Here is a 27,132-nt window from a genome sequence, read left to right on the forward strand (position 1 = left end):
AATAATTGAAATTTTACTCTTTAAACAATTAATTAGGCACATTTTAACATATTCCTCCCCTGTGTGGATACTATTTTTTTCTAAATTGCAAGTCACTTAAAATTAAACTATCAAAATAAAATATAGTACACCTTTAAAAAATGCATATTCATCTCATTTTCATACATTTTAATTTTTTTCCGAAACCATACTAACCCACTTATATCGTGTATCAGTGACGACGTAAAAACAACCTTAAATTTCAATACAAGCACATATTGCTTTACAACATGACAACATGACAATTTTCAGATCTTCAGTGAAATGTACTCAAACTATCACTTAAGTTATGGTTCTTTCTTATATTTATTTTAATTATCTCCCTAAATTATAACCAACTTATTAGTTTATATATATTTATTTCACTAACAAATTTTAAACATAAATCTTATATATAATTGTTCTAAGCCGTCGCTTCCGGACGCGCATAACTTTAAACGAAACCTTCTCCGTTCAATTCTATACTCTATAAATCGTATCGCTTTGTATGAACGGTGTGTAACAATACACGTAAACAAAGGAATTATAATAATAAATAATAATAAAAATTGAATTTGCTCCGATTGATTTTCGAGCCGCCGGCAATGCGTTCTGTTGTTTCGACCAATCAAAAATAAGCATTCAAATATTCAAATAGCTTCGACCAATGAAAAATAAGCATTCAAATTCAAATAGACAGTACCGTGACAACACTTTTATTTAATAATAAAATTTTGCTACACGACAATAATTTTCATTAATTCGTCATTTGACTGAATATAAATAATCGGATTGCAAATTAACTAGGTGTGTTATAATTATGTTAACTTAAATATATACATAATGTGTTGAGGATTAGAAGAATACATTGATTAAACTAGATAAACAATCTTCGTAATGAAATCTTTAAATTTTGAATTCCCGGCGACGGGCTCCGAGGCCGAAAAGTGAGTTTTTCCTTTTATAAATAATCGGATTACAAATTACCTAGGTGTATTATAACTATGAAAATGAAATATATACATAATGTGTATAGGACAAGAAGAATACATTGATTAAATTAGATAAAGAATGATAAAACTATCTTCGTAATGAAATCCTCAAATTTTGAATTCCCGTCACCGGGCTCCGAGATCGAAAAGTGAGTTTTTCCTTTTACAATACATAAAAATTATCGTTGTTTCTGATTTAATGCACATATTCGTTAGATTTTATGAATTGCAAATAAATCCTTAGTATGTATGAGGATTGAAAGTTAATGTCGATCAAATCGGCGCTGTCGGAACGCTATATATATATATATATCAGCCAACGGACAGCTTATAAATGTGTAGTGTCTTGGATGTTATCTAATAAACAACATTTTACAATGATTATAAATATGTGATTGCATACCTGGAATAATCAATAGCCAAAATATGTAAGAGTGGATTATTTTTAATTCCGATGTGGCAAAATATGTTCAATTTTTGTTCTATGCCTTCTTCCTCTTTTGGAATAGCCAAATTCAAGATATTCAGTTACATTAAACTTATGTAGTATGTTCTTTATAAAAAGATAATACTTGCTGGCAGTGACTTCAACATGAGAAGATTCACTCTTTGTTTATATATACCAATTCTACGTTGTGGCCATATAAGTCATCAAATTGCTCCCTCATTGCTTCTGAAAAATAATTAAAAACACCTTTATCAAGAGTTAAGCATTGAACACATTATTACTACTAATATAATCCATAAATTAAATTTAAACAACAAGCGAAAAACAAAATTGACGGAAGATACTGTAGAGGATTAAACACATAGATTGACATATCTTCATCTTCTTCAAAATAGTCGCAATATGTCATATATTAATTGTTTGCCATACGTAAATGTTATTAGATCTATCATTGCTTCTAAAAATTAACTGTAAACGATACTATATAGTGGGTAAAATGTTACTTTGTTTAATTAACTTTGGTATGTATACCTTTAATTGTCCAATCACCGCTGTTTGTCTTTTAATATTAGATCCTGGAAAGTCAATGGTAATTTTGTTAGAATAACCGTGACATATTATTCATATAACCAAACACTTACTGGCACACTCATAATTTATAGTTTTAATTATGTTATACACTTTAAATCATTTTCAATTGACACTTTGTATGAAAAATGCTTTGTTTAATTAACATATTTTACTGTTTATTGAATCGCACTAAGCTGTATCCCGGCGCGCGCTTGACTGATGACAGAACTGTCAAATGTAAGCAACTGAGGGGATATCCCGATACATGATCGGGATATCACCGCGCGCTTAAGAACGAACTACGAAATTGATTTTAACGATTTAAATTGTAAAACACTTATCAATATATGTTTAAAAATCATCAAATTCTAAAAAAAATATTTTTTTAAATATTTTTAGTTTATACGGTATTTAAAATATAATATAAATAATGTGGATTTTTATTAGCTTCTCTTAACAAAAAAAAAGATGTACTTGAATTTTGGCGAACGTTGGCAATTTAAATTAATAGTTTTTGGAGAATTTTTAAAATTTCGCTTGAAAAAACATTTTAAAAAAAAAGGGGGAAAATTTCAAAATAAGTACTATTCATTACCAACCAACTACTAAACACATAGTGTTGCAAGAATCTCTCTTACTGACTCCTTTGAAAGGAAACTACACAAAATTGTAAAATATTTTATAACTAATTTAATTTTTTTAACTTATTTGAATATTTTTTAAATTATAAAGTTTTAAAATAAATTTTCAAGATTTATTCAAAATATTTTTTTCAACCTTAAAAATATTTTTTATTTTATTATGGATTTTAAATATTTATAATTTATTATAGATTTTAAATATGTTTAGTTTATTATTAATTTTAAATAATGTGAAAATTTTTTGCACTTATTGATTATTAAAATTAATAATGCTGCGCAGATAAATCATTTACTTTTAAAAATATATAAATATAATTATTTTTTATAAAAATTGACAAAGGTCTCAAAATTATTATTATTTTTAAAGCACACTTTTGGTCTAAAGTAACAGATTAAGTGCTTGATATTTTCAGTTTATTATTTCTTTCTAATTGGCTTTTATATTTACACATAAAACATATAAACAACTTTTTTAAATTATAAATCAACTTATGGTGTAACTAAAAAAAGTTCTTATTGCTAAGATTTACATTTATGATAAAATTGTGTAATATGCAATTTATTCATTGGTTCCGTAAGCTTCGCTGTATTGAGATTTTACTGTACAATTTTGAATTTATTATTATCTAGCCAAGTTCTAAACCTATTTATAAATGATATGCAATATTTAGATTTATCATTAAATATCTAAGTTTCAAATATAACGATAAAATTTAACGTTTCAAATCTAATAAATAATATAAAATGTTTTCTTCTGGAAATATTTAGTCAAGTTGTAAACCTATTTTCAAATGAATTGAAAATGTTAGTAGTTTTTTATAGATTAAACCATTTTGTCTATTATTGAAAATCCTAAATAATAATGTCTAATTTGAACCATTAATTTTTTTTAAATATTTAAAAAAATCAGAACGAAGCAAAAATTATATTTAAAACTCAAAAAGTTGAGGGTCCGGTATACGCACACTCGCTAGCTTTCGGTACCTCACGATAGTGAGGTACCGACAGCTAGTATGTATAGTTTATACAATTAGTATGTTTTCAAAATTATTTATATTATTGAAATAGATATATAATTTTTTTTATTCATAATTATTGAGATATTTTAATCTATATATAATAGTAATAGACGTGCTTGTAACTGTTCCTTATCCAGATCCGATACAAAGGTATGTGTGGTATGTTTATAATTGACAAAGTTTATTAATGTTTTTGTTTTAATTAGTTTTAGAAGTTGTGTCTAAAGATAGTTGGATAGAGAGTCACATTTGTGAACTTACCTGGATGGGTACTAACTAGAATATATACAAAGCTTGCACTTTTTAATATCATGTAAATTATTGATACCATGAAAAAATTAATAAAATGATCCAAAACAAACTTACAAGAAACTAAAATAATGTATAAATAATATAATAAGCTCTTAAAACAAACCTGAATTTCATAAAGAAAACTGTTATTAAACGGATAATGATAATGACAATACTTTAAGTTACACATTAAAGAAATGTAGTATTTTTAATAAAAGGTTAATACAAAATAAAATGCTTTAATGTACTTCGTTTTTATTGCTAACTGACTCTAATTTATGTATTATGTCAATATAAAACACTTGTGATTTGCTTTTGGGACAACAAAAAAGGGGTAAAATATACATTAATACTCTATACACAAAAATTGTATCTCATGCGTTTTTCGTGATATAACTATTTTCTGAATTACATTTAATTACTTTTTTTATGGCGATTTATGTATTTAACTGGTTTATAATCGAGTTCTAATGTTTTGGTTATATTCATTTTTTGTTTCTTAATTATATTTTAAAAAATATACAGAAATGCTAACTACTAAAAACGTATATCAATACTTTTTTATTGTCTAATATGTTTTTTATTGCACGAATTTAATGCTAAGCACTAGGTTTCTTGATAAGTTTTTTAGGTATAACTTGTGGTTTTATTTTATAATTTTTTTATAAAATAAAACCATAAGATAACCATAAGAAACGATTTTTTTAGATTGTTTTCTATCGTAATTGCCGTTGAAAGTTCACTATGAACTTTTAAATTATACTTTGCTCTTATATTCTAACGTCACTATAAAATTATTTTGTAAACCCTATACTACTTATATTAAACATCGTACTAAAAATAAGTGTAGGTTATTATTGTCGTTTAAATTTCATAATAAAGCACAAAAATATATATTTAAGTTTAAGAACCCTAAGCCAGTGAGAGTCAGGGTAAAATCTAGTTAAATTTGTATTACATTAAATTTACATATGTTGCGATGTTTTCTCTGAGCGGTGGTGGAGAAGCTGGTGGAAGGATCATGTCAGTAGACGATCCTCAGATTAGTGTGGCAGCAACAGTATTCTGCAGCCTCAATCTTTGAGTGGTTGCTAGTGACTACCTTCTGCTCATCGGAGTCCAGGCTTAAGTATACCCAGGGCTGCAGAGCTTGCTGAGCAATCGTAATTATGCGGCGATCATCCAGCCAATCGATGCAGTCTCTTCTTAGAACGGCGAAATAGGTATACGCATTTAGAATGCAACGTTCGCTTGATGCTCATTGTCCTAGGTCGATTTATTATATCCGATACCGTTTCGCATATTCTCTCAATGACGAAGAATATTTACAGTTAGAACAAAACGTGTTATTTATGGGATTTATTCTGGTCGTAACGAGGGCTTTATGTGTGATCTCATCCTTTACTCTATTGTCTTGTTTCCTTGTTGATTAATTATAATGTTGGTTACAGTAAGTTAACGCAAGTTTTGAGACAAAGACCCTTTCAAGTTGAATGGCCGCCAGAATATCTTAAAAATTTTTGTAACTTATATTTAGTTGAATATCCAATAATTTACTTCATTGCTTTCTTCATATGCGTATTTTATAAGATTAGCTTTTTTTTAATGAGTTTTTTAAACATTTTTTAAATTCCTAATTTATTTATATATTTGTGTTTTACTTTTATTTATTTTAAATAAATAAATAAATAATGGCAAACGGGTTTGCTCTTAAAACAATCGTTTGTAATCTGTTTATTGGCCAACGAAAATTTTTTGCCAAAAACTACTCTTTTTTAATTGGTCGTCCCGTTGAAAAGAGGCAAACAAAAAATCTTAAATATATAGGGTCATGAATACAAATACGGGAACGCGGGCAATTTCAACTCCTAGCACTTCTCTTCTGAAAGCTCTTATAAGACCATCTCAGAGACACTTCTACTGACATCCATACTAAAACGTCCACTTAAGCATTCAAGGCACCTGAACCTCAAAATTCCTTTAACTTGGACTGCAATCCAAAGGAAACCGACATAACTTCAGACCAACAAAGATTGCAGAAAACGCTGCTTTCCTCTTCGCATCTACTGTGCCAACTCAACGTCCGTAATTCAGAAAAAATCACTTTAGAAACACTTGAAACAAACAGAGAAAGCCCACGGAAACATTTTTCAACGTTTGCGCAATATATTCAACAATAAAAAACTTTGTATTAATAAAAATAAACACCCCTGATTTTCTGAGAAATCTGCATAGAAAAAAATAGTCACATGATTCTCGACAATTCGCACCCCTTACGAGCAAATCCCACATTGCTTCCTCAGTTGCTAAAGCAAGCAACCGTGGGGCTTACCAGGACCCTCCTTGCGAAAGGTTTTAGCCGTAAATAAATAAAGCGTGCACAGCCAACGATGGGTCTAGCGGTGCAACCAAAGATGAGTCGCTAGATTGGCACTTACGACATTTTTGCGATTATATCACCTACAACTAGATATTCAGATCGACGAAGTTTTAATGGCGATTCCCTGTCGGCGTGTAATGATTTCGTAGATGGCAACACGCGGGAAGAATCTGAGGGTAAATCTCTTTTTAAAAATCCCTCGGAGGGTGGCGATTAGGGGTTGGCAATGGGTAGGCAAGAAATACGCAGTTCGACGACATATTGCGCAGAGGTCTGATGACGTTTTCATGAAACGGTACGGTATGGTATGTGTGTGTTTGGATTGAAATTGGTGGAAATGGTGGACCATTCAATTCGTGTTATGTACGCTGCGGTTACTTCGGAGCGTGTGTGTGTGTATGTGTTTTGGAGACTGGTGTATTTTATGGGGTCGAAACCGAATGATGTTGTAATAAAATGTATATAAATTTGTATTCAGAGTAGATTTTGATAGCAAGGCGTTGTTTTTGATTAAAAAAATGCTATAACATGCATTATGACGAAAAACATGTTTTTTTTTATTATGCATTTAAACGTTTTATATTTTATATTACAAAAGCTTTAATAATTAAAAAAATAAATTAAACACAATATTTTTATTTATAAACATTGACAATGCCAGAAAAATATATTTTTGTCTATTTGCTAATATCAAGGCATTTTTATTTTTATAATTCATCGCAATACTTTGAGTTAATATGCAGAAAAGTTTTCTCGCGGTGTTATCCCATTTTAACAAAGAAGTATATCTCTTTTGTCTGAACGATTAATGATTAAGCTCTATTTTTGAATATTATATTCTGAAACTGGCTTCGGCACTGAAGCTTATGATTTAAAATCATAATATTTTAATTCTTACGCCTGTACATTTTGTTAAAAGCTTTTTGCCTATTTTGTTAATTTATTGCGTGGTGCAATTTTTAAATGTAAGGGTGGTTTGTTTATTGAATCTGATAAAATAATTAAGAGGAAACATCTTTCTATGTTTTATTCAAATCTTCTTTATCGATATTTCACATAATATAAAGCACGCTAAAAATTTAAAATTATTATAAAAAAATAGTAATAAATGCTTAAAAAAAATACAAAGCTGAAAACAAGTTATCTTTCACTTTTGCCATATTTTTTAACACATACCCCACACGTATGTGCAGATTTTACCCGTGCATATATGAATGGATATTAAAAAAATGTCCGACGGCAAAATAATTCTACATTCATTTTCACTTTCAAAAAAAATGTTTTTTTATGTTTTCAGTCACGCTCGGTATCGAAAATAATTTTAATGAATGAATATTATACATGCATACATATATAAATGGTATAGCTAAGTTAATATAGAATAAAAATATATGTACATGACAGAACTCTCTTTGAGACTAAATATGTACATATTTCATATCAATCATATGTGACAACGAGAAAAATATCTATAACAGAAATTTCAATATATAAATAACATTTCGTATCAATAATATTGTTTTCACAAAAGCAGAAAATTCAAAATTATTTTAAATGTATATGTAGGCATTTTAAAATGTACTATTCTAAGAAAAAAGCTGCGATAAAAAGCTTTGACATTCCTATTAACAAGTAGCGAAATATTATATAAATTGAATTATTTAAAGTGTCGTTAAAAATTTTCATGTAAAACCTGTCAGTTGGCAATCATATATAAAGTTTCAAATGCAAAAAGCAGTATGTATAACTGCTCTTTTGTTTGTTGAGCCTAAAACAACTTCAATAGAAACAACTCAATAGTCTTGCCCAAAAAACAATATTAAATGACACTTACAAATAAATGCTGTTCATCTCCCTTTTGTGTCTCAGTGTCACATATTTTATAATGCTGGTTTAAGACAGCTCTGAAGGATCGCAGATGAAAATGTTTACGAGATAATTGCATCGCTTCTTAGATACACCCACAAAATGCGTTAATGCCTTAAAAGTAAATGATTCAGATAAAATAACAATATTATTATGCACAGAGTAGAATGTATGGTCCAGCGCGCGTCCTTTCCAAGTAAAGTGTAGTTCATTTTGGGACGGATGTGCAATATTTCTAATTATTTTTTAATTAATGCGTAAAATACTGGGCCTTAATTTTGAGTTGTATCATTTTTGCTCAAAATCATTGTTAGAATGACTTATAAATTATCAAAAATTGTGCAGGTGGTTAAAACCCTCAAAACCGTATAATTTCTATGAGGATGAAAATAAGTTTTTTTTGTCATTGTTGTTTTATATGTGGCGTTTCCGTTTTAATAATAGATTTAGAAAACAAGAACATTATACATTTCTATTTTACTACATATTATATGTAAGGCTTATTTTTTTTAATTCCAAAGTCAAATTTTTAATAAAAATGTAATTTATCATTGCTGTTATTAAATTCAAAAAATGAATTTTTTTAATATCAATGCACTTAGTGTTTCATATTTCATAAAAGTCTTGATGAAAAATTGTTAGCAACAGAAATATTAATTAAATTGAATATATGATACATATTAATTATTAAATCAAATAGCTATTATGTGTAATGTTATCAATAATGTAGTATAAATTGTATATACACATAAGTTTTATTCATTAAAACATTATTGTATATATTCTATGTAAATGAATAATGGATGACGACAATGAAAATTTTATAAATATGATTTCATGGAATTTAATCATATTAAATCTTTTTTCTTCAAATTAGGGCGTATAACAATTCAAACAAAACTTTGAAATTAATTGTAAAAAAATCAAACGGAATTGTTAACAATAATTTGATTTAAATTTTGATAACAAAAAAATATGTATTATTATTAATTGTATTTAAAAAATACAGATAAATTTAGAATTGCATTTGCGAAACAAAATGCGGGGGTTCAATAAAAAATATATTTCAGAAAAAGAGGAAGGGTTCCTAAGCTTTTAAACATAGAGAATATATTTTTGATTAAAATTACTATTAAATTGATTAAAGTTAGATAAATTTATTGCTTGTTACAAAACTATTATCAGTTTTAAAATATTTGTAAAATAACGGATATACGATCTGATAACTTATTTTACCCCGCAGATGAAAATAATCTTATTTTTATAAAGTTATATCTAAGAAAGATTTAATTTTAATCATAATATATCAATTTTAGAGTCCACAGTCAAAATTAAATTGTATCATGAAACTATAGAAAGATAGAAAAATGGCAAAGAAATATTCCAGAAACACTCTTGATTCGCTTTTTATGAATCGCATAATTGTAAATGCAGAATTTTCTCTTTTCATACTTGCAAAAGTGAAGGATAAATATTTTTTGTTACTTCTAAATCGATTACAAATATTAATTGTTTCTGTTTAAATAGTAAAAAAATTGCATTGCAGTATTAAAAATCACAAATATCATAACGATCATAAATCACTGGCGGTAAATAATAACAATAGACTTTAATGTTCTTTTTGTGTACAACCGTCCCCCGAGTATGTCGTGTGTATTTTTTGCAAATACTTGCATTTTAATTTTTTTGTAAATTATTGATATTTATTAAAATTATTTTTTAGTTTTTATCCATGATTATTTGTATTAAGTGTGTCTTTTTAAACTATAAAACATATATTCCACTGTGAGAATTGAGCCAGTGGCTGTGGATTATCATCCAACACTTCACGGTTTATGTCATTTTAGTCCTTTGTACATACATATGCCTACATGTAAATGTATTATATATACCTATACATAATGTAATATAATTAATACGTCAGACGCCGAGCATTTACTCTCAGGCCTAATTACTAAATCGGAAAGGGTTGAACAAGCAATTGCTACAGTTACAACCAGAGACATACATATTATACATATGTATGTACACACAATACAAACACGGTCGCTTATTACATTATGCATTTGGAGGGTTTCCGAAACCCAGGCTCGCCGGATGCATCTAGCCGTAAACGAGAAACGGTTTTAAACCGGATCGCATCCGACCGCACTCTTGAGTTGAGGAAAAAATCCATTACCCGGTAATGGGGTTCTATTTACCCCGCAACATTTGTACGTAATGTACAGCGACCCACTGCCGCGGTCGTCCGGGGTCCTTTTGTCCACCCCTGCCTCCTAAAAGCTACCTACGGTTCTTTCATAATTGAAAAATATTCTCGTTAACGAGTAAAATGAAATATTTACGTTTTTTACCCTCGCACGTATTGGCTAATTGTATAAAAAAATTGTATTGTTCTGATACACAGCTTTTTTTACAGCGATATTGATAGTCACTGAACTATTATTAATGCTATTATGACATCGTTTAAAAAATGAAAAGATATTTTCATGTTTCTACAAATGTTAAACTGGCGTTTATATTTATTTATTATAATATAAAGACCAATGTTTGTTAGCGTATAAAGTTTTCAAGATGTAATTTTAATGAGTTCACTTTTCATTGAAAAGATCTTAAAGATCTGATGCCTTAAACTCCGAAGTGAATGTTCAAGTTTGAATTCCAATAGAATAAGAGAAAGTGCTGAGACGAATTGATTCCTGGTTGTCCGCGTTTCTATGGCTCTTTTCAGTGGGACGGCCAATACAAAAGAGTTGTGAGTTTTAAACAAATTGCCATTGTCTAATAAGCAGTTTTGAGGATAAACCCGAATGCACCCGTAAGCTTTTCTCAATGCAATACACATTTTTTTTATGATTTATAGCGTGTACCTTGTGATTTTAGCTGGTAAAATGTTTCTCACGGTGTGAACCATTTTTTTCTTATATACATAATTAAAATGTATTATCACGTGCTAAATTAGTTTTTTTATAATTAAATACGACGGTCAATCAATCTAAGAGATAGCGCTAGTAGTATCAATAAAAGTTTGTTTCTAAATAGGCAAATCAAATTTTCAGCCATTTCCGTCGCGTTCTTTTATCTTACAATCGATTGAAGCAAACAACTTTTGTTCTAGAATATCTATAGCCAGTTAATTTAGAAACTATCATTATGGATTGCTACACCCAATTACGTGCGATACTCAGAAGACGGACAAAGATTGACAGATACAAAATCTTACCAGGGCTTTCCACGAAGGCAAACTTCTCGCAAGAGTCTAGAATTGACCGGTTTTAGTTTATCCGTTCTGAAAATTATTCACTGAAACGCAGAGAGGAACGAGAGATAATCGAATGAACTCGAGGCGAGGAGGGGTCATAATCAATTTAACGTTGGAAAGTTTATCCTCTTATTACGTTCTAGGTGACTTCGACCGCTAATTTTGCGCTCAACGGGTTAAATCCGGCGAGATTGTCGAGCGAATCTGGCGGTCAGATAAGAGCGTAGTGTTGGTGTATTTTTCAATTCGACGGCAAATATTGCAGCGCTGGAAAGTTAAGAGGCACTAGGATGCAAGTGTTGGTTATCGCTGTGGTGCAAGGTTTTATTAAAGTTTCGAAACCGACAAGGAAACAAGTGTTTTAGCGAGGGCTTAAAATTGCAAGATATATTTATTGGACACCAGCATCGCACTTGTTAGAAATAAATAAAAACATTAGTTCTAATTGGAAATAATATAGATTTGTATCATCAACATTACAAAGCTTTTTAAAAATCTATGGTATTTGATAGAGAGTATATGTAATGAATTTCTGAATCATAATTCACTTTCTTCTGTAGTTTTTGGCGTAATTGACCAGAATGGTTTCGCTTATAAGGTTTACCTGGGATACATACTTGTGCTTCATTAGATGAGGTTAATGAGGCTTTTATCTTATCATCTAAAATTGATATAAATGTATTCATTTCTTTGCAAACTAAGCAATATCTGTCTAAATTTGTAGCTTTTAATTTACACAATTATAAATAAATGTTTCCATTTCAAGTAACATCTAAAAATAAGCTTTTTACCAATTTAATATATTTGCCTTAATATTCTTTATCAAACTTTCACAATTAATAGTTTCAAAACTCAAGTCCGGAACGACCTGGAATGTTATTGCGCAGATAACTTGATTAAATTAACACTATGCTAACCGATTTGCATTACTTTGTAAAAATAATATTTTTTCAAGTAAATTCATAAAAAATGTATAGAAACTCTATACAGTAAAACAAACGCTTTTAAAAGCATTATATTAAGGAGTCTTGAACAAAATATAGCAGTGAGAGTCAATGAAAAACCTAGTGATGTTATGTATCTGACAATCTTTATCCATCCTCCATTTATCACGCGTAATGGGGCAACGATCTTGTTACAGAGAGGATCAAATAAAATTTATGTTCTACTGTCGGTAACGATGAGATAATTTGACTTGTTTTAAAAGCTTTTATTAGCTGGATATAGTGGTTTTCAATACCTATGGCAAACCAATGTTATTGACAAGAAACAATTTATGAATGCAAATAGATTATCATTAATAAAAATACAGAAATATTCAAGCTAAAAATATTTAAAAAAATCTAGTGGTGGTATGTACCTGACAATTCTTATTAATTTATCATTTATCACGTGACAATCAAAGATTTAGATAAATTAGGGCCTTAATTACAAGTGCTCAATAGAGTTGCCAAATTTCTAGCTGTTAATTTTCATAATTATGACAATTATGAAAATTCTTCCTGCCCAAATCGACGTATTGGTCAGAAAAACCCTTCCATACAAGCGCGAATAGATTACGCTAACAACGCTTGCTTTCAAAATACACTTCCATCAGTATCTTCGTATTCCATCCGTATCACACAAGAGTTCAGTCTAACTCATTTCAAGCGGAGAGACCAAGATGACTTTATAAAGACCAAAAAGGCAGCCGCTTCCCTCTTCATGCTCACCTGGTGCAGCTTTAAATACAATAATTAGAGACAACGTTACACAGACACGTATCTATATTATTGTGTGTGATTTAAAAACTAATCAAACACTTTGTGTTTTATATAAATAGACTGCAGGGTTTGCACAAATTTATGAATCGAACGACCCCGCTTTTCTTTTTAGTCTCTCTTTACATATGTGCTGTATTTACGTGCGTAAACCTGAGTAGTTTGCACGTAGAATTTAAATCAGAAACCATATTTTGCACACCTGTTTCATGGATTGATTTATTAAAACGGCCAGTGTGCTGGCGTCCATCTTTAAAATAAAATGAAAGCCAGCTTATTTATCAAAAAATGTATGAGCAGTGAAAAAACAACATTTATATAGATTCTTATAATTATCTACAATATTTTTATTAATTGAATATTCTTACTAATTTTAGTACTAGGTCGATATATTTTTCATACCAATTTCTTTTGGCCTCTCTTAAAAGCGAAATGAACTTTAAAAATGTATTATTTTGATTTTTGTGTACGAGTAAAAAATGAAAATGGCTAAATAAATAAAAGTAATTGTGTGTGCTCGCTCTGAAGTGAAAAATGTGCGATTTTTGTGCAACGCCACGCAGAGTGAAAATTGTTGAAACACAAATTGCGCGTTGGTAATAAATTCAATTTCTCGCAATATGTGTCAAGACCACCTTCACTAAGTACCCCATTTTTCTCTTCAAATGCAAACGCAGAAAGTTAATGCTTCATATGGAATGTGAACCTGAATTTATGTACCATTTTGTATACATACACATTTTTTTAATAAACTCACTTATGTCAAATGTAATTAACGAGTGAGATAAAGCTCAAAAACTAGTAAAACACTTCTTAAATATATAATATATTTTATTTTAAATATATAATATAAAACCGCTGTTGTGCGATTCCATCATATCTTTTCAAGAAACGTGCGCTTATTTATCTAAATTACTTAACTTTCATATTTTATTTATGTATCTATGCAAAATAAAATACAATAAAACACATTTACACTTGAAATAATTATATAAACATTTTTATATTCACAAATATATAACATGTTTTTTATAGTATAAAATAATATAGCTTTTTAAGTTTTTTGATTTAAATGTCTTCTTTTTTGGTGTTCAAGTTTTAAGAATGTTAGTTTTTAGATTTTCCATGTATTTGCTTATTGTTCAACAAATTAAGATGTATTTATATTGACTTTTGTAATAGCCATCTAGAGGAAAAGTTCGTAACTAAAATAAATTTTAATAATTTTACATAGATCTCTCACAATTTATTTTAAATTAGAATGCTAATATTTATATATATATATATATATATATATATATATATATATATATATATATATATATATATATATATATATATATATATATATATATATATATATATATATATATATATATATATATATATATATATATATATATATAAATATGAATAATTGCATTTAATTTAATATGTTCTTAAAAATATTTATTCACTATAAAGTTAAATTAAAATAATAAACATTTTATTATTGTTAAAAATATTGCCAAGAGATGGCAGCACATATTTTTATATTATCATAGATTCGAATCAAACATTTTATTTCAATATAATAATTATTTTATTAGTGTAAATAATATTATTATCCCGCTCTTTTACTCTAGTAGAATATTACATATTATAGAATTTAAAATAACTTATTCATAAATATTATAATCAATGAATTATTAAGTATCATTCATAATAATCACGTCAAAAATATATGCAAAAAATAGAAGTATTTCATAAAAGTGGAAAAGAAAATTTATCTAATATTTGAACCATATTAAAATTATACTTTTTATAAATTTTATTTAGTGAAAATAATCGCAGAATATATACAAATCAATTTTTCAAGTTTCATATTACGTTTTTGGTTTGCTTAAGCACGCCAATAAATATTAGAATTGTCCTAAATAAAAAAGATATGCATTAATTAATTTTATCCTAATAAATGTAATTATATAATGATTTATTGTAGTATTCTAAATATCAACTTTTGTGTTGCATTCCCAAAATACCGCTAAACGGGACTTAAAGATTTTCTTTACTGTGCTGTACACCGACTATACATGTCATTTGTATGTCGAAAAATAGTTTTATTTTAAGTATTTCCCAGCGATACACTTTGATATTAAATTATAATTATTTTAAGATAAGTATTGATCTGTTGTAATAAATATAAATATTCAATCGACAAAATATGGTATCAATTCCGTGTCACCAGTAGATTTTTTTTCTTGTTACCTTTTGATAAATAAATCTGGCATAAAAAATCTACAAGTTAGTATTGATAATCAGACACTGCAATTATTAATTAAAAATTATTATTAGTTCGTTTAATTTTTGCATACAAACATAATATTTGCAATGTTATACGAGTTATATTTCATTACAATATTCGTGTATTTACAATTTAAAACTAGTATTTTTTTGCACATTTATACGTGTACATTGTGTGTACACCGCCGGAGCTCGCAATATTTTTGCGATGTTTATTTTCCTAATATTATTTTTACTTGTGTTAATAATAATAAATTACTAGCTTATTTTCTTAATTGTCATAGGTGTTGTTAATTTTAACATAGATACTCTGGATTAAACTAGTCTTACTGTAACTTTACCATCTTAATTAAGTACATATTAGTTTCATGACTGTGGTTTCAGTTTAATTTTAGTTTTTATAGCTTATATATATTATTTAACTAATGTTTAAGACGTTGACCCAAAATAAAAAATAGTTATAGTTATAAAAAAGATTTTTATCTCATATGAATTATTTGTTTTCCTGTTTAAGAATATATGTTTTTCACTTATATCGTTCTTATAATTCATTTTTAAATAAGTAGAGTTCTTTCTAAAGGACCTTCAGTTGCTTCGTTGTGGCCCTTTCAATGTCGGGATTCGTGGCAAAACATGTTTTTCTTTTTAGCACGTTTTTTATTTTTGGAAAGAGCCAAAAGTCGCATGTTGGTAAATCTGGAGAGTAATGCGGATGTGGACAAACAGGAACTTTTTTTGGCCAAAAAATTATGGTTCAGAAGCGATGTGTGGCACGGCGTTTTGTCGTGATGAAAGACCATTGGCTCATTTTTCTGGTCTCTTTCTTCGTACATCATTTCCCAAACGTTGCAGTGCGCCCTTTTGATATTTGGAAGTTACAGTGATATTCTTTGAAACAAACTTTGATCGCACTCTGCTCTCACTATCGAAAAAACAATTAGCATGAAGTTGAGGTTCGACTTTGACTGACGTGCCTTCTTAGGGCGAAGAGAGCAACTCATTTTCACTGGGAAACCTGCATTCTCGTCTCAGGGTCATAGCCATACACCCAAGTTTCATATCCAGTTATAATTTTGACCATCTGCATCAAGACAATCCTTCAATCCCGTGCAAACTGACGATTTTCCGTCTGTTCGTCAGTCAAAAGTTTGGGAACAAACTTCGCACTCACACGTCTCATTTGTATATTATCGGTTAAAATGCTTTGCACAGACTCATACGAAATGTTCAGTTCTTCGATAAGTTCTTGAATAGTCAATTGCTTGATGGAACAAACCATTTTTTAACCTTTTGCACGTTTTCGTCTGTTTTTGAGGTTAAAAGATGTTCCATCCGTTGCTCATTTCCGCTTTTAAATCTCTCATACCACTTGTAAACAGTCTTCAGAGTCACCACAATATCGCTATACACTGATTTTAACATTTCATGTGCTTCTTTAGCACTTTTTTGTAACTAAAAACAAAACTTAACGTTAACGCGTTGTTCGAAATCTATGATGCGCGACAGACACGGTAAACACGACCTCACTCTTTTGGCTCTGGAAGCCGGCTAACAAGTTACAACTTGTTCAAACTTGACACTGACTATCTCAATGGATCAGACTGTCGGATTTATTACTTCAAATGTACGTAGCGGCAGCAGTTGCTGCTATAAAAATTTACCCTACTTTTTGATCACATCTCGTATGTACATTAGCGCTACAAACATACAAGCATAAGCAAAAGATCAGATATCAGAGAGACTGGTTAATTACCAGTGTTCTTAGCATACATATAATTATAAAACTAATTAATTTTAGATATTTATCACATACACTTTAATCTAGGATTCGAAACATTGAAGCTAACATTCAACTATCGAGCCATTCACCACAAAACCATCACATATTCATAACGCGTGCTCTCTGTAATAATTGCTATCCGAATCATGTGCCACTGTGCAAACATTTTTAATAAGAATGCAAAGTAAAACCTGCCTAAAAAAATACTCTGGCATTTCAGGCAGTAATTCTAAAATTGAATTTTGTAAAATTGTCAAAATACAAACAGCAAACAGACGTTTGAAATGCAAATGAGGCTTCGATGAAATTCGAAGCTGGAAGAGAGAGAACGGGAGGATAGGTGTTTCGGCACAATTAATCGCAATAATGGGCCTGAGATTAACCGTACGGATGCTGAGGATTGCCGAGGACACTGTTTCGTCCTTGAGGGCTCGTTTCGATTAATTAAATTCTGCGGGCCGTCCTGGTCGTAAATAACCCTCTGCGCTACGTTTCCAAAGCTCTCATGCAACGCGGACTGAATATAAATTCGCTCTCAACAATATAAGCCTTGTTTGTTTGATGATTAGGGGGCGATTTTATTTTTACAAGTGTTATATAAATTACGCTTTCTTAATGGCACGCCTTGATTATGCGGTTTTATGTTACGAAGATGCTTCGAGTTGTAGTTAGTGTCTACGTGACGAAGGATGTAACGTGATATGGAAATTTCACGTTTCACGTGCGACTGCGAGATTGCTTGGAAAACTAAAATACAATCTTATATATTCTAGAAATTTGTCTATAGTAATTTTTAATGATAATTATTTTAAAGTAAGTTAGAATATTATTTTTTAATATATTTTTAAAATGATTTAAAAATAGTGTTATTATGAAGATGTTTTTTTGATATTGTGCAGACAATAGATATATGTATATAATATGTTTGTATTAGTTTAAAAAATCTATCCGTGGGTGCGTCCGTAGGCTCTTACGTCTCTAGACGTAGTCCATCTTGGCACACTTTATCAAAAGTCTGGGTTACATCTAAAAATATGAATAGTATCTTAATTGATATATTTTGCGAACTTACGCACTTGTTTTATATTAGAATGCTAATTTCTGAATGTAAATGATTTATTTAGTAAGAAATTAAGTTTTTTTATTACCGGTTTGATTTTTTCAATGGTATTTTTTTCAACACATTTTTAAGATACCTATCGGTTTGTAGGAAGCTATATCTGGTTCTCTTTTTGGTTTCAGTGAAATTATAATTCAAGCAACCTTTCATTATTTTGGAAAGTAGTTTAATTAAATTACTGAGTCGAATAGGATGATCATGACTTTCACCGACAACTATTTTATCACTTTGCCGCTTATTAGGTCATATCCCAGTGTCTTTTTGTCATATATTATATTAATAACACAGACATTTTAAAGATCAAAACTATATTTTACCGATTCAGTAGACTTTGAAATTATTATTAGTTGTTATCTAATGGAGTTCAGGATTTCATACCTTTGTAGTTCAGCTTAATTTACTGATTTTCAAATACTTTTTTTGTATATTTGTAATTATTCGTATAATAAAATAAAACAGTGCACTTTAAAAATTATTATATTGAAACTCGCCCTTGCTTTTATTTTATGTTCAATATTTTCTATTGAACGAGTATGGTACGATATTTTAGGGTAAAAACACTAGGCGTGTGCTTAAGATTGTGCTTATCGTTCGGAAAATGTGGCAGGTAGAGGATGAAAATATAAATAAGATTTTCCAGGATGGGGATTGGGGCGGATAAAGAGAAACGGAAAAATGGATTAGTTTTGAGCCATTGCGCATCCAACCGCGTGTATATATTTAAATCTATACACATGTGTATTTATATGGACTTTTAGTTAAGCTTTCATCAGATTCCTTTCATGCTTTCATTAATGTTTTATTTATTACATATTTTCTAATCGCAGCGACTAATAAAATAATTAGTTTTAAATGTAACGATCTTATAATAATCTAAATCTGGAATACACTTGCAAATTATATGCAAAGAACAAGACATTAATGTTAGTTTAAGGGTGTGATTTCGTAACCAATGAGACTTAAGGTGTAATCTAGTTAGAGTTTTTATTAGATTATATTTACATATGTTGCGACAGACGATAAATGGCGAAATGTTTACTCCGAGCGGTGGTAGAAAATCTGGAGGAGGGATGTCTGATTATTCGAGCTTTATGCACAGAATTTTTATGCCTTTGTTATAGTATAGCTTTTAAAACTATTAATGAATACTGTTTAAAGAATGTCTGCTCAAATAACATATTTAAGGGCAACAAAAAACTTATTTTTAAAAGTTCAAGGGACACAAATAAATCAAATATGAGACGATTACTGCTGATCTGAGCAAAAATATTATTTTTCACATCTATTGACCAGTAATTCAATGACTAAAATCTCAAGGACTTGGGTTCGAATACCATATAAACCTAAGTGTTTTTTAATTTATATAGTATCTATGAGATCTGAATTGGTGATTATTAAATATTTATTTATAATTTCGATAGATGACTATAGATTAGGTTTTCTTAGTCTGACAGATGAAAATAAAATAAAAGTAAGCTATCTCATGATGGCATGATATTACTAACTTATTTACTGACTTATTTTGGTCTGGTATATCACTATTTGTATTATGCTTACCTCATTGTAACGCATTGGGTTAACGCCTGTCATGTTACAACAAAAGATTAACAGTAAATTAATAAATTTCACCATACAAGCACTGCAGCATAGAGGGATCCACCTCCGCAGTACTGTGGCTGCCACATCAATGGTCTTCCGCGGACATCATCCATGCGCCAGCTTTTCTACCATCGCTCGGAGAATAACATCTGCATCAATGTGTAATATAAACTAATAAAATATATTATATTACATATTGCGAAAACTAGTTTCCACTGTGTCTTACTGGCTGTGAAGTCACACCCAAAAGTGTTAGAATCTCGAAATCTCCAACAGTTTCAACGCAATTACACCGTTGCACTTCTTTAATAAAAAACTAAGATTGGTGGCAAATATTTAAGCAAGTACAATAAAAATAGTTTAATAAAATATTTATTACAGAAAAACAATGTTTTTGCCCAGAATCATTGTCATTGGTCAGATAATTGAGGGCAAAAAGGGATGTTGAACTTGATCCATTTCTCCAGGATACATAAGTCTATTGTATTTAATCACTTACTTCGGACCCTTCCACTTCGTTTCTGATTTATTATAAAGATAAATTCCCAAGAGTTCAACATGATCTTCAAAATGATATTGTACAATATGAACTTATTCTTGCACAAATTATATACCTATATAAAAATAATATTTTAGAATAATCACAGATTTTAAAAAGGAAAAATCTTGAGGTATGATTGTAAAATATATCAATAATTATTTCTAAAAAAATATGTATTTTTAGTGAATTTTATAAAATACTTTCAGAGCATTTTAAATAAAAAAAAATAAACTACCGTTAAACAGTTATGCTGCTATCTAACATATACATATGTATGGACAGTACAAATCCCACAGTTACTGTTCCAATCAAATTTTGACGCGTTATTGCCCAAACGCGTCGAATAAATTATCCGAGAAGGTTTTTGCGGCGTGGCATGTTTATTATTATGCAAAATTACGACCGCACATCTGGTTGAATTATCACTTAGACCTCCTCAAAGTTTGTAAGCCCTAAATTGAGGGTTTAATACCCGCATATCTGCCTATCGCAACATCCATACCCCTCACAATATCGACTGAGAATTTGTCATAGTACATCAAAGTCGCTTCAATGTCACAGGCACCAGTTAAATTATATAATCTAAAGCTGCGTTCACACTGTCACCGAATATGTAAATTATATGATGCAGATTTGGCGATAATCATAAAATGCATACAAATAAATTAAGACTATTAAATATCATAACTTAAATGTTGATCGATGTAACAAGAATATTATTCAGGCGTTTAAATCTGCTACTAAGAAATAGTTAAGTTTATGTTAAATATAGATGGTAAACTTTAAAAATTAAAATTTTTATAAAAATAAAAAATATTATCTAAATGTATTAATTCATTATTAGGATAGCTAAAATGTGTCTATGGAATAATTTATAGTTGTATATAAAATATCTAAATTAGTAATAATTTTTTTTTAATAAATCAGCAAAGGCTTTATTATGACTATGATTAATACTAAAAACATTGTATTGATTCGTTGAAATATAATATATAAATGGTTTTATATATGTATATATATTAAAAGTAATATGTTTTTGACAGCTAATATGCAAATCAAATCATGGAAAAAAATAACGTTGTTTTTTTACAAAGGACCAAAATAAAATATCATAAAACAAATATACAAAGTACTTTTTAATGGAAATTTTGCGTCCATAATAAGTCGATATATTACAAACGTTTCAATTAAAAAATCTTACTATAAAATATACTTACAATTTTTAACAACAACGACCTCAAAATATGTTATTTTAGAGGCACTTGACACCTTTTCAATTATAATTTTGTTTTGAGATAATAGGAATAGATTAATAGTTACGGTACGGTAAACAAATCAGCAAATTAGTAACGTTTTAGTCTGAGTTCAGACCTTTAGGTAAACACACATTACCAGGGTTAATAATCATATGCACTTATTTGATTTAATTAATTGTCCAAGCGGTGATATTTATGTTTACAATATTGATTGATTGATAATTATTTGTAGTACAGCTTTAATCTTAAATATGCTAAGATTTTAAATAAAACTATGCATATATCAAGAGTAAGACCTTTTCAGTACATGCATCCCTGTCATGACCACAACTATGTATATTAATATATAGACTTTACGTGCTTATCATATATCATATTAAAATCCTAATAGTACCTATATATCATGTTGTATAAATTCTAAGAAGTCTTTGAGAATTTGTAATACACTATTAAGCCTTGGGTGTCAGTTCTTGGAATATGGTACAAAACTAATGTTTTCTGGCAAAATTATTTTGCAAAAATAGGTCATGGACGCATACGACTATCCACCGGTTCGATATTGTCATTATTAATTTAGTTATTGCAGTGTTATTTGCGTTTTCAGTCGTATAATTTTAAAATACGGTCAATGAAAATAGATTAAATATAAAATACTAAAGCAAAAGCTTCAATCTATACTGCATTCTTTATTTATTTGACTTAGAAATAACGTAAATTATATTTGTATAATAAAAGCTTCAACTTCAAGTGTCATTAATTCGAAAAACGAAACCGTAACTTAACAATCGTATATTAAAATATATTTAATAAAATTTATTAACTTATATTATATTTTTTAACGCCAAGTCTCATTAAAGCTTGTATGGGGGTCCGATCAATCTAATTTATAGTTTATTTTGAGACACAACACTATTTTTTTTATATTTTATTTCGATGCAGGTTTATTTTCTTAACGTTTTATATTTACAAATTTTTATATAGGATTTTAACCAATGAGTGTTTAAGTTTTTAAATATGCCGCCATTTTGCAAAATATTGACATATTGGATTTTGCTAGAGAACATATACAGGGTGCTTAATAATTCTACCTTTTTACAAATATTCAATTATTAATCGGTAAAACAAAGCAAATACTGACCGTAACTGTATTGCAAGTCGTAAAAACGTTAGTATGGTGGGCCGATCACATGATAATACTGTACTTGTTTCGAAGCAAAAAACTATTTTTATGAGATATTATTTTTAGCTAATATCATAATGGGTATAAAGAGCTTTATACTGTATTACAAATTCAAGTCTTTTAAACAAACTTTTTAAAACAAATTAAATAACAGCGTTAAATATAGGGAAAGTCGCATAAAAGCTCGTATGCGACTTTCTTGTTTTAAAGCAAAAAAACTATTTTTTTATATTTTATTTCTATGCAAATTTAGCTTTTTAACAAGTTTTGTGAAGCACATTTTACTGTAGGATTTTATCCTACGAAGTTATAATACTTTAAGTATTTAAATTTTCCACAATTTTGCAAAAAATATATTTTTTTTCATACGAAATATTATGGGGTGCTTCAGAATTTTATTATTATTATAATATTATCATTATATAATATCGTAGCTCTGATTATCACAAACAAAAATACATCGCTGACACTCCTGCGAAGGCTTTTTCACTTTAATGACCAGCTATTTTGACTTAACCTTCTGATAATATGTAGTATTTTATATATATTTTATATTTTATATAGTCATACTTTTTTGTCCCCAAAACCCGAAATTTTGTAACTGATAATATTTTAATTTATTAATTATTTAATCTAGATGTTTGACATGTGATTTTGTCTTGAGTTGCATAAGTCCATCAACCATGGAATTTATAGTTTTACTACCAGATATCGACTCGAATTACTTTATTGGTGGTCATGTTTATGTTAAGGTTACAGTTATATTATCAAATTCTGTTCCTATTGCTGACAATAGATCTATCTGTTTTTCCTGTCTAATGTTTATTTTATACTAAGCATTGAAACGACGTTTCTTATGCAAGTTAAAATATATAAATATTTTTTATAACTCGCGATAGATTAAATAACTATAGGTTATTTAAATACTATTCACGTACTTAAGACATTGTTGAATAATACAAATTAATACAAAAAAATTAAACTGATTTGGCATTTTATATTTTTGTGTTGTGTTATATACAATATTCATATAAATTCTTTGTTATCTCTGTTTTTTTATTAATACAATATTTATACAAGGCTATCAATTTTTATACATATCTTAAAGATTTTCCTGTTTATAAGTTTAACACTGAATTTAAAAAAAAACTGTTTTGATTTGTCACACATGACTAATATCATGATTTAAAAAAATCGTAATGTTTGATTAAATTTTACCTTAAAAATACCAAAAGTAATGAGTCATTCTGAATAAATCATTAAAGTGCATTTAAATGTATTAAGACTAGTGTATAATACTTTCACATCAATACTATTACTTCTTATTATTTTATGTGTGAATCTATTCGAGAGCAATGCGGCAAATTAATAAACGACGAACTCGCTAAAATATATAAGCCTATAATAAATTGTCCGTTTAGTTAGTAGTTAGTGCCTTTGCATGAAATGTTAATCTAAGGAATAAATTATTATAATAAGTTTGAAATAAAACGGAGGTTTAATGTATGTTTTTTATGAGGCTTATAAATCTTCTCACTTTTTAAATTACAGTAAAATAATACGTGTTATAACACAAAATTTTATATCTTATTCAAGCATATGTCTTGATTAAATATCACCTCGAAGTACTATTTTGAGTAATATTTTTGAAAAGTTTATCTAGAAAAAATTATAAACTTAAAACAACTAAATTTAACGCGATAAAAAATATTATTATTTTTATCTGCTTTTTGTCCATATATAATTTGCTAAATAAAACCGATTAGTTTGTAAATAACTTTATATTGGACCCTTAATATTCAGATATTTATTTGATCTTCTTTCGCAAGCATCAGATAACTACGCTTTTGTGCATTTTGGGCAATTGCATTGCTTGAATAATCAAGCAATGCGATTGTCCCACCAACATCCATGTCTGTGATTCGCTAGAGCTGTCTCGAATCAAGAGTACGAAAATGTAGCACTTTGTCGTATCGTCAGATGATCAAACGATTCAAGACGAGAGAATTAGAGACTGACAAATGTTTGAGAGTCAAAAGATATTAATTAAACATATAATTATACCCCAAATTACGACGAAACTATTGATTATTTATACAGGCAGGCCAAAATATCATCATTTCCGTCGCGCAAAAATATTTTGTATACCATAGACAAATTAATTGATATAATTTGCGTTAAAATTCAAAACATATAAAACGTTTCGTGGTTGCGTAAAATAAAATAATTTAATACGCGTGACAATTCTATATTGAGAATGACGAAATTGCTTAAAAATAAAAACTCAAATATTTCATCATTAATATCCGGGAACAAAATATATACAGTCTAGATATTAACTGAGGTCTGTTCTACATCTTATCAGCTTATACAGAATTACATTAACAAAAAAAAGCCACAAACGAAAGTGGACCGGGCAATTAAAGATATATTTAGATCTCAAATAGATAAAAAGTCCATTAACAAAGTTGGCTTATCGGAAATTCTCGGTATTGTTAAGCGATTATCAAATAAAAAGCTCCAGTAATAGATAAATTAGATAATATATTTTATTAATAATTATTTTTTAAATTATTTCCAATATAAGTTTCTTACAAATAAATAAAAATCGCGGTTTATAATTTCAAAATCTTAAGTGCATTCTCTCGGCGGCTCGTTTCAAAAACCTTTTATGTTATGTTTTATGATTAAAAAAATAATTTACGATGTTCACTATTATATTGTATATGTATATAACTGTATGATATATTTTTCACAGGAAATTCTTGAGAAAATAATAGTTCTAAAGCATATGGAACTACAGAGACACAGCATCCTGCCGCGAGACTCCGCAGCCATCTCCGCCTCTGACAGAGATGGGAGGCTGTGCGGCGGCGGGGCCGCGAACGGGGGCCTCCGCTGCTGGTGGGGGCTCGCGGCCCGGCGACGATCGATCCCCACAGCCGGGCCCTCAGTGTCCTACAGACCTCGGCGGAGGCCCCAGGCCCTCGCGCGCGCGCACGTTCGAAATATTGGCCACACCGTCAGCTGGACTCGGTCGCCAGTTACGGGTGTCCATTGTTTGAAAAGTGACACGAGAGGTACCAGAGGTACGCGCCAACCCTTAGACAACAAAAGGGGTAAGTTTTAAAAAACTTTTTTTTGTTGTGTGTGGGTGTGTGCGTAGGCTACGAGAACATCTGTCGTTTGTGTTGTGATACTAGCTCGAACACGTGCGACACTTGCCCCCCTATACAGCTCAAACTTATTTACTGTGCTCGGGGGGTGACACGTGAAAATACATAGAAATTTATAAAACTTGTATTGTTTATGATTCTTTTAAAACTTTTTTCTTATATATGAGTTTCGAGTATCAAAAGGCATTAGATGTTTACGTACGTTCATACAAAAGTTTAGTAACAAACAATGTTTGTGTTTCAAACTTTGTTTCCATGTAATGGTATCAGCATCTTATATTCGGCTTTAATTATCTATCGTATTATAAATGATTACACTGCTCAAAAATGTTTACTTAATTCATTAAAAAAATGCGGTCAAATTTAATTATCCCTAAATTTGTGTGTTTTTTTTTATAAAACTATTTATTTATCTGTGTGGTTTTTAAGAAAAGTAGTATTTTTAATTTAAATATATTACTATGATTTAAAAAATACAAATTAATGTAAAGAGTATTAAGTTCAAACTTAGCTATGTGTTATTTATATATCATTTCATAATAATATTTTTTAAGCTTTAAAAATAAATTTAATTACTCAAGAATTAGTCTTAAATAAAAATGTTGAACGAATACCTGTTAAAAAAATATTTACGTTTATTTAAATATGTGACTGGTTGTTACATACTAATATTATCAAACATTTCTTAACTCGTAGTAAGCTAAGCTTACTACAAGTAAGACATATTTAAACTTATTATTTACCGTTTTTATTGACAACCTAGCTAATCATAAAAGCATATTTTTATTTTGCCCTTACAATCATCATTTTTTTATTATTTAATTTATATTTAATTTTATATTATCGTACATTCCTCAAGTAATAAAAAGTCAATTGCATTAAAATCCTTATCTCTTAATAAATTATTAATGTTTATTATAAATAAAAAAAAACTACTAAAATTTTAGAAT

At 29.0% G+C, this 27,132-nt stretch overlaps 1 protein-coding gene and 1 long non-coding RNA gene across 2 annotated transcripts in view; one reads left to right on the forward strand and one right to left on the reverse strand.

The window, feature by feature from the left end:
• Positions 1 to 1,353: 1,353 nt before the first annotated feature.
• LOC148237289 (uncharacterized) lies at positions 1,354 to 2,670 on the reverse strand. The gene is made up of 3 exons (XR_015812730.1): positions 2,100 to 2,670; positions 1,990 to 2,033; positions 1,354 to 1,926 (listed from the first exon to the last, which is right to left on the reverse strand). It is a non-coding gene; the product is annotated as an uncharacterized LOC148237289 (long non-coding RNA).
• Positions 2,671 to 25,764: 23,094 nt separating this feature from the next.
• Positions 25,765 to 27,132, forward strand: part of LOC148237290 (uncharacterized) — a 55,398-nt gene continuing 54,030 nt past the window's right edge. Inside the window, exon 1 of the mRNA XM_088205396.1 lies at positions 25,765 to 26,125. Coding sequence (XP_088061522.1) covers positions 25,798 to 26,125 — 328 coding nt within the window. The 5' untranslated portion in view covers positions 25,765 to 25,797. The remainder of the gene's footprint in view (positions 26,126 to 27,132) is intronic.

This window comes from Plectrocnemia conspersa, unplaced genomic scaffold (genome assembly GCF_051122295.1).
Source record: "Plectrocnemia conspersa isolate PC_06_02 unplaced genomic scaffold, ASM5112229v1 ptg000002l, whole genome shotgun sequence".
Taxonomy (NCBI): domain Eukaryota; kingdom Metazoa; phylum Arthropoda; class Insecta; order Trichoptera; family Polycentropodidae; genus Plectrocnemia; species Plectrocnemia conspersa.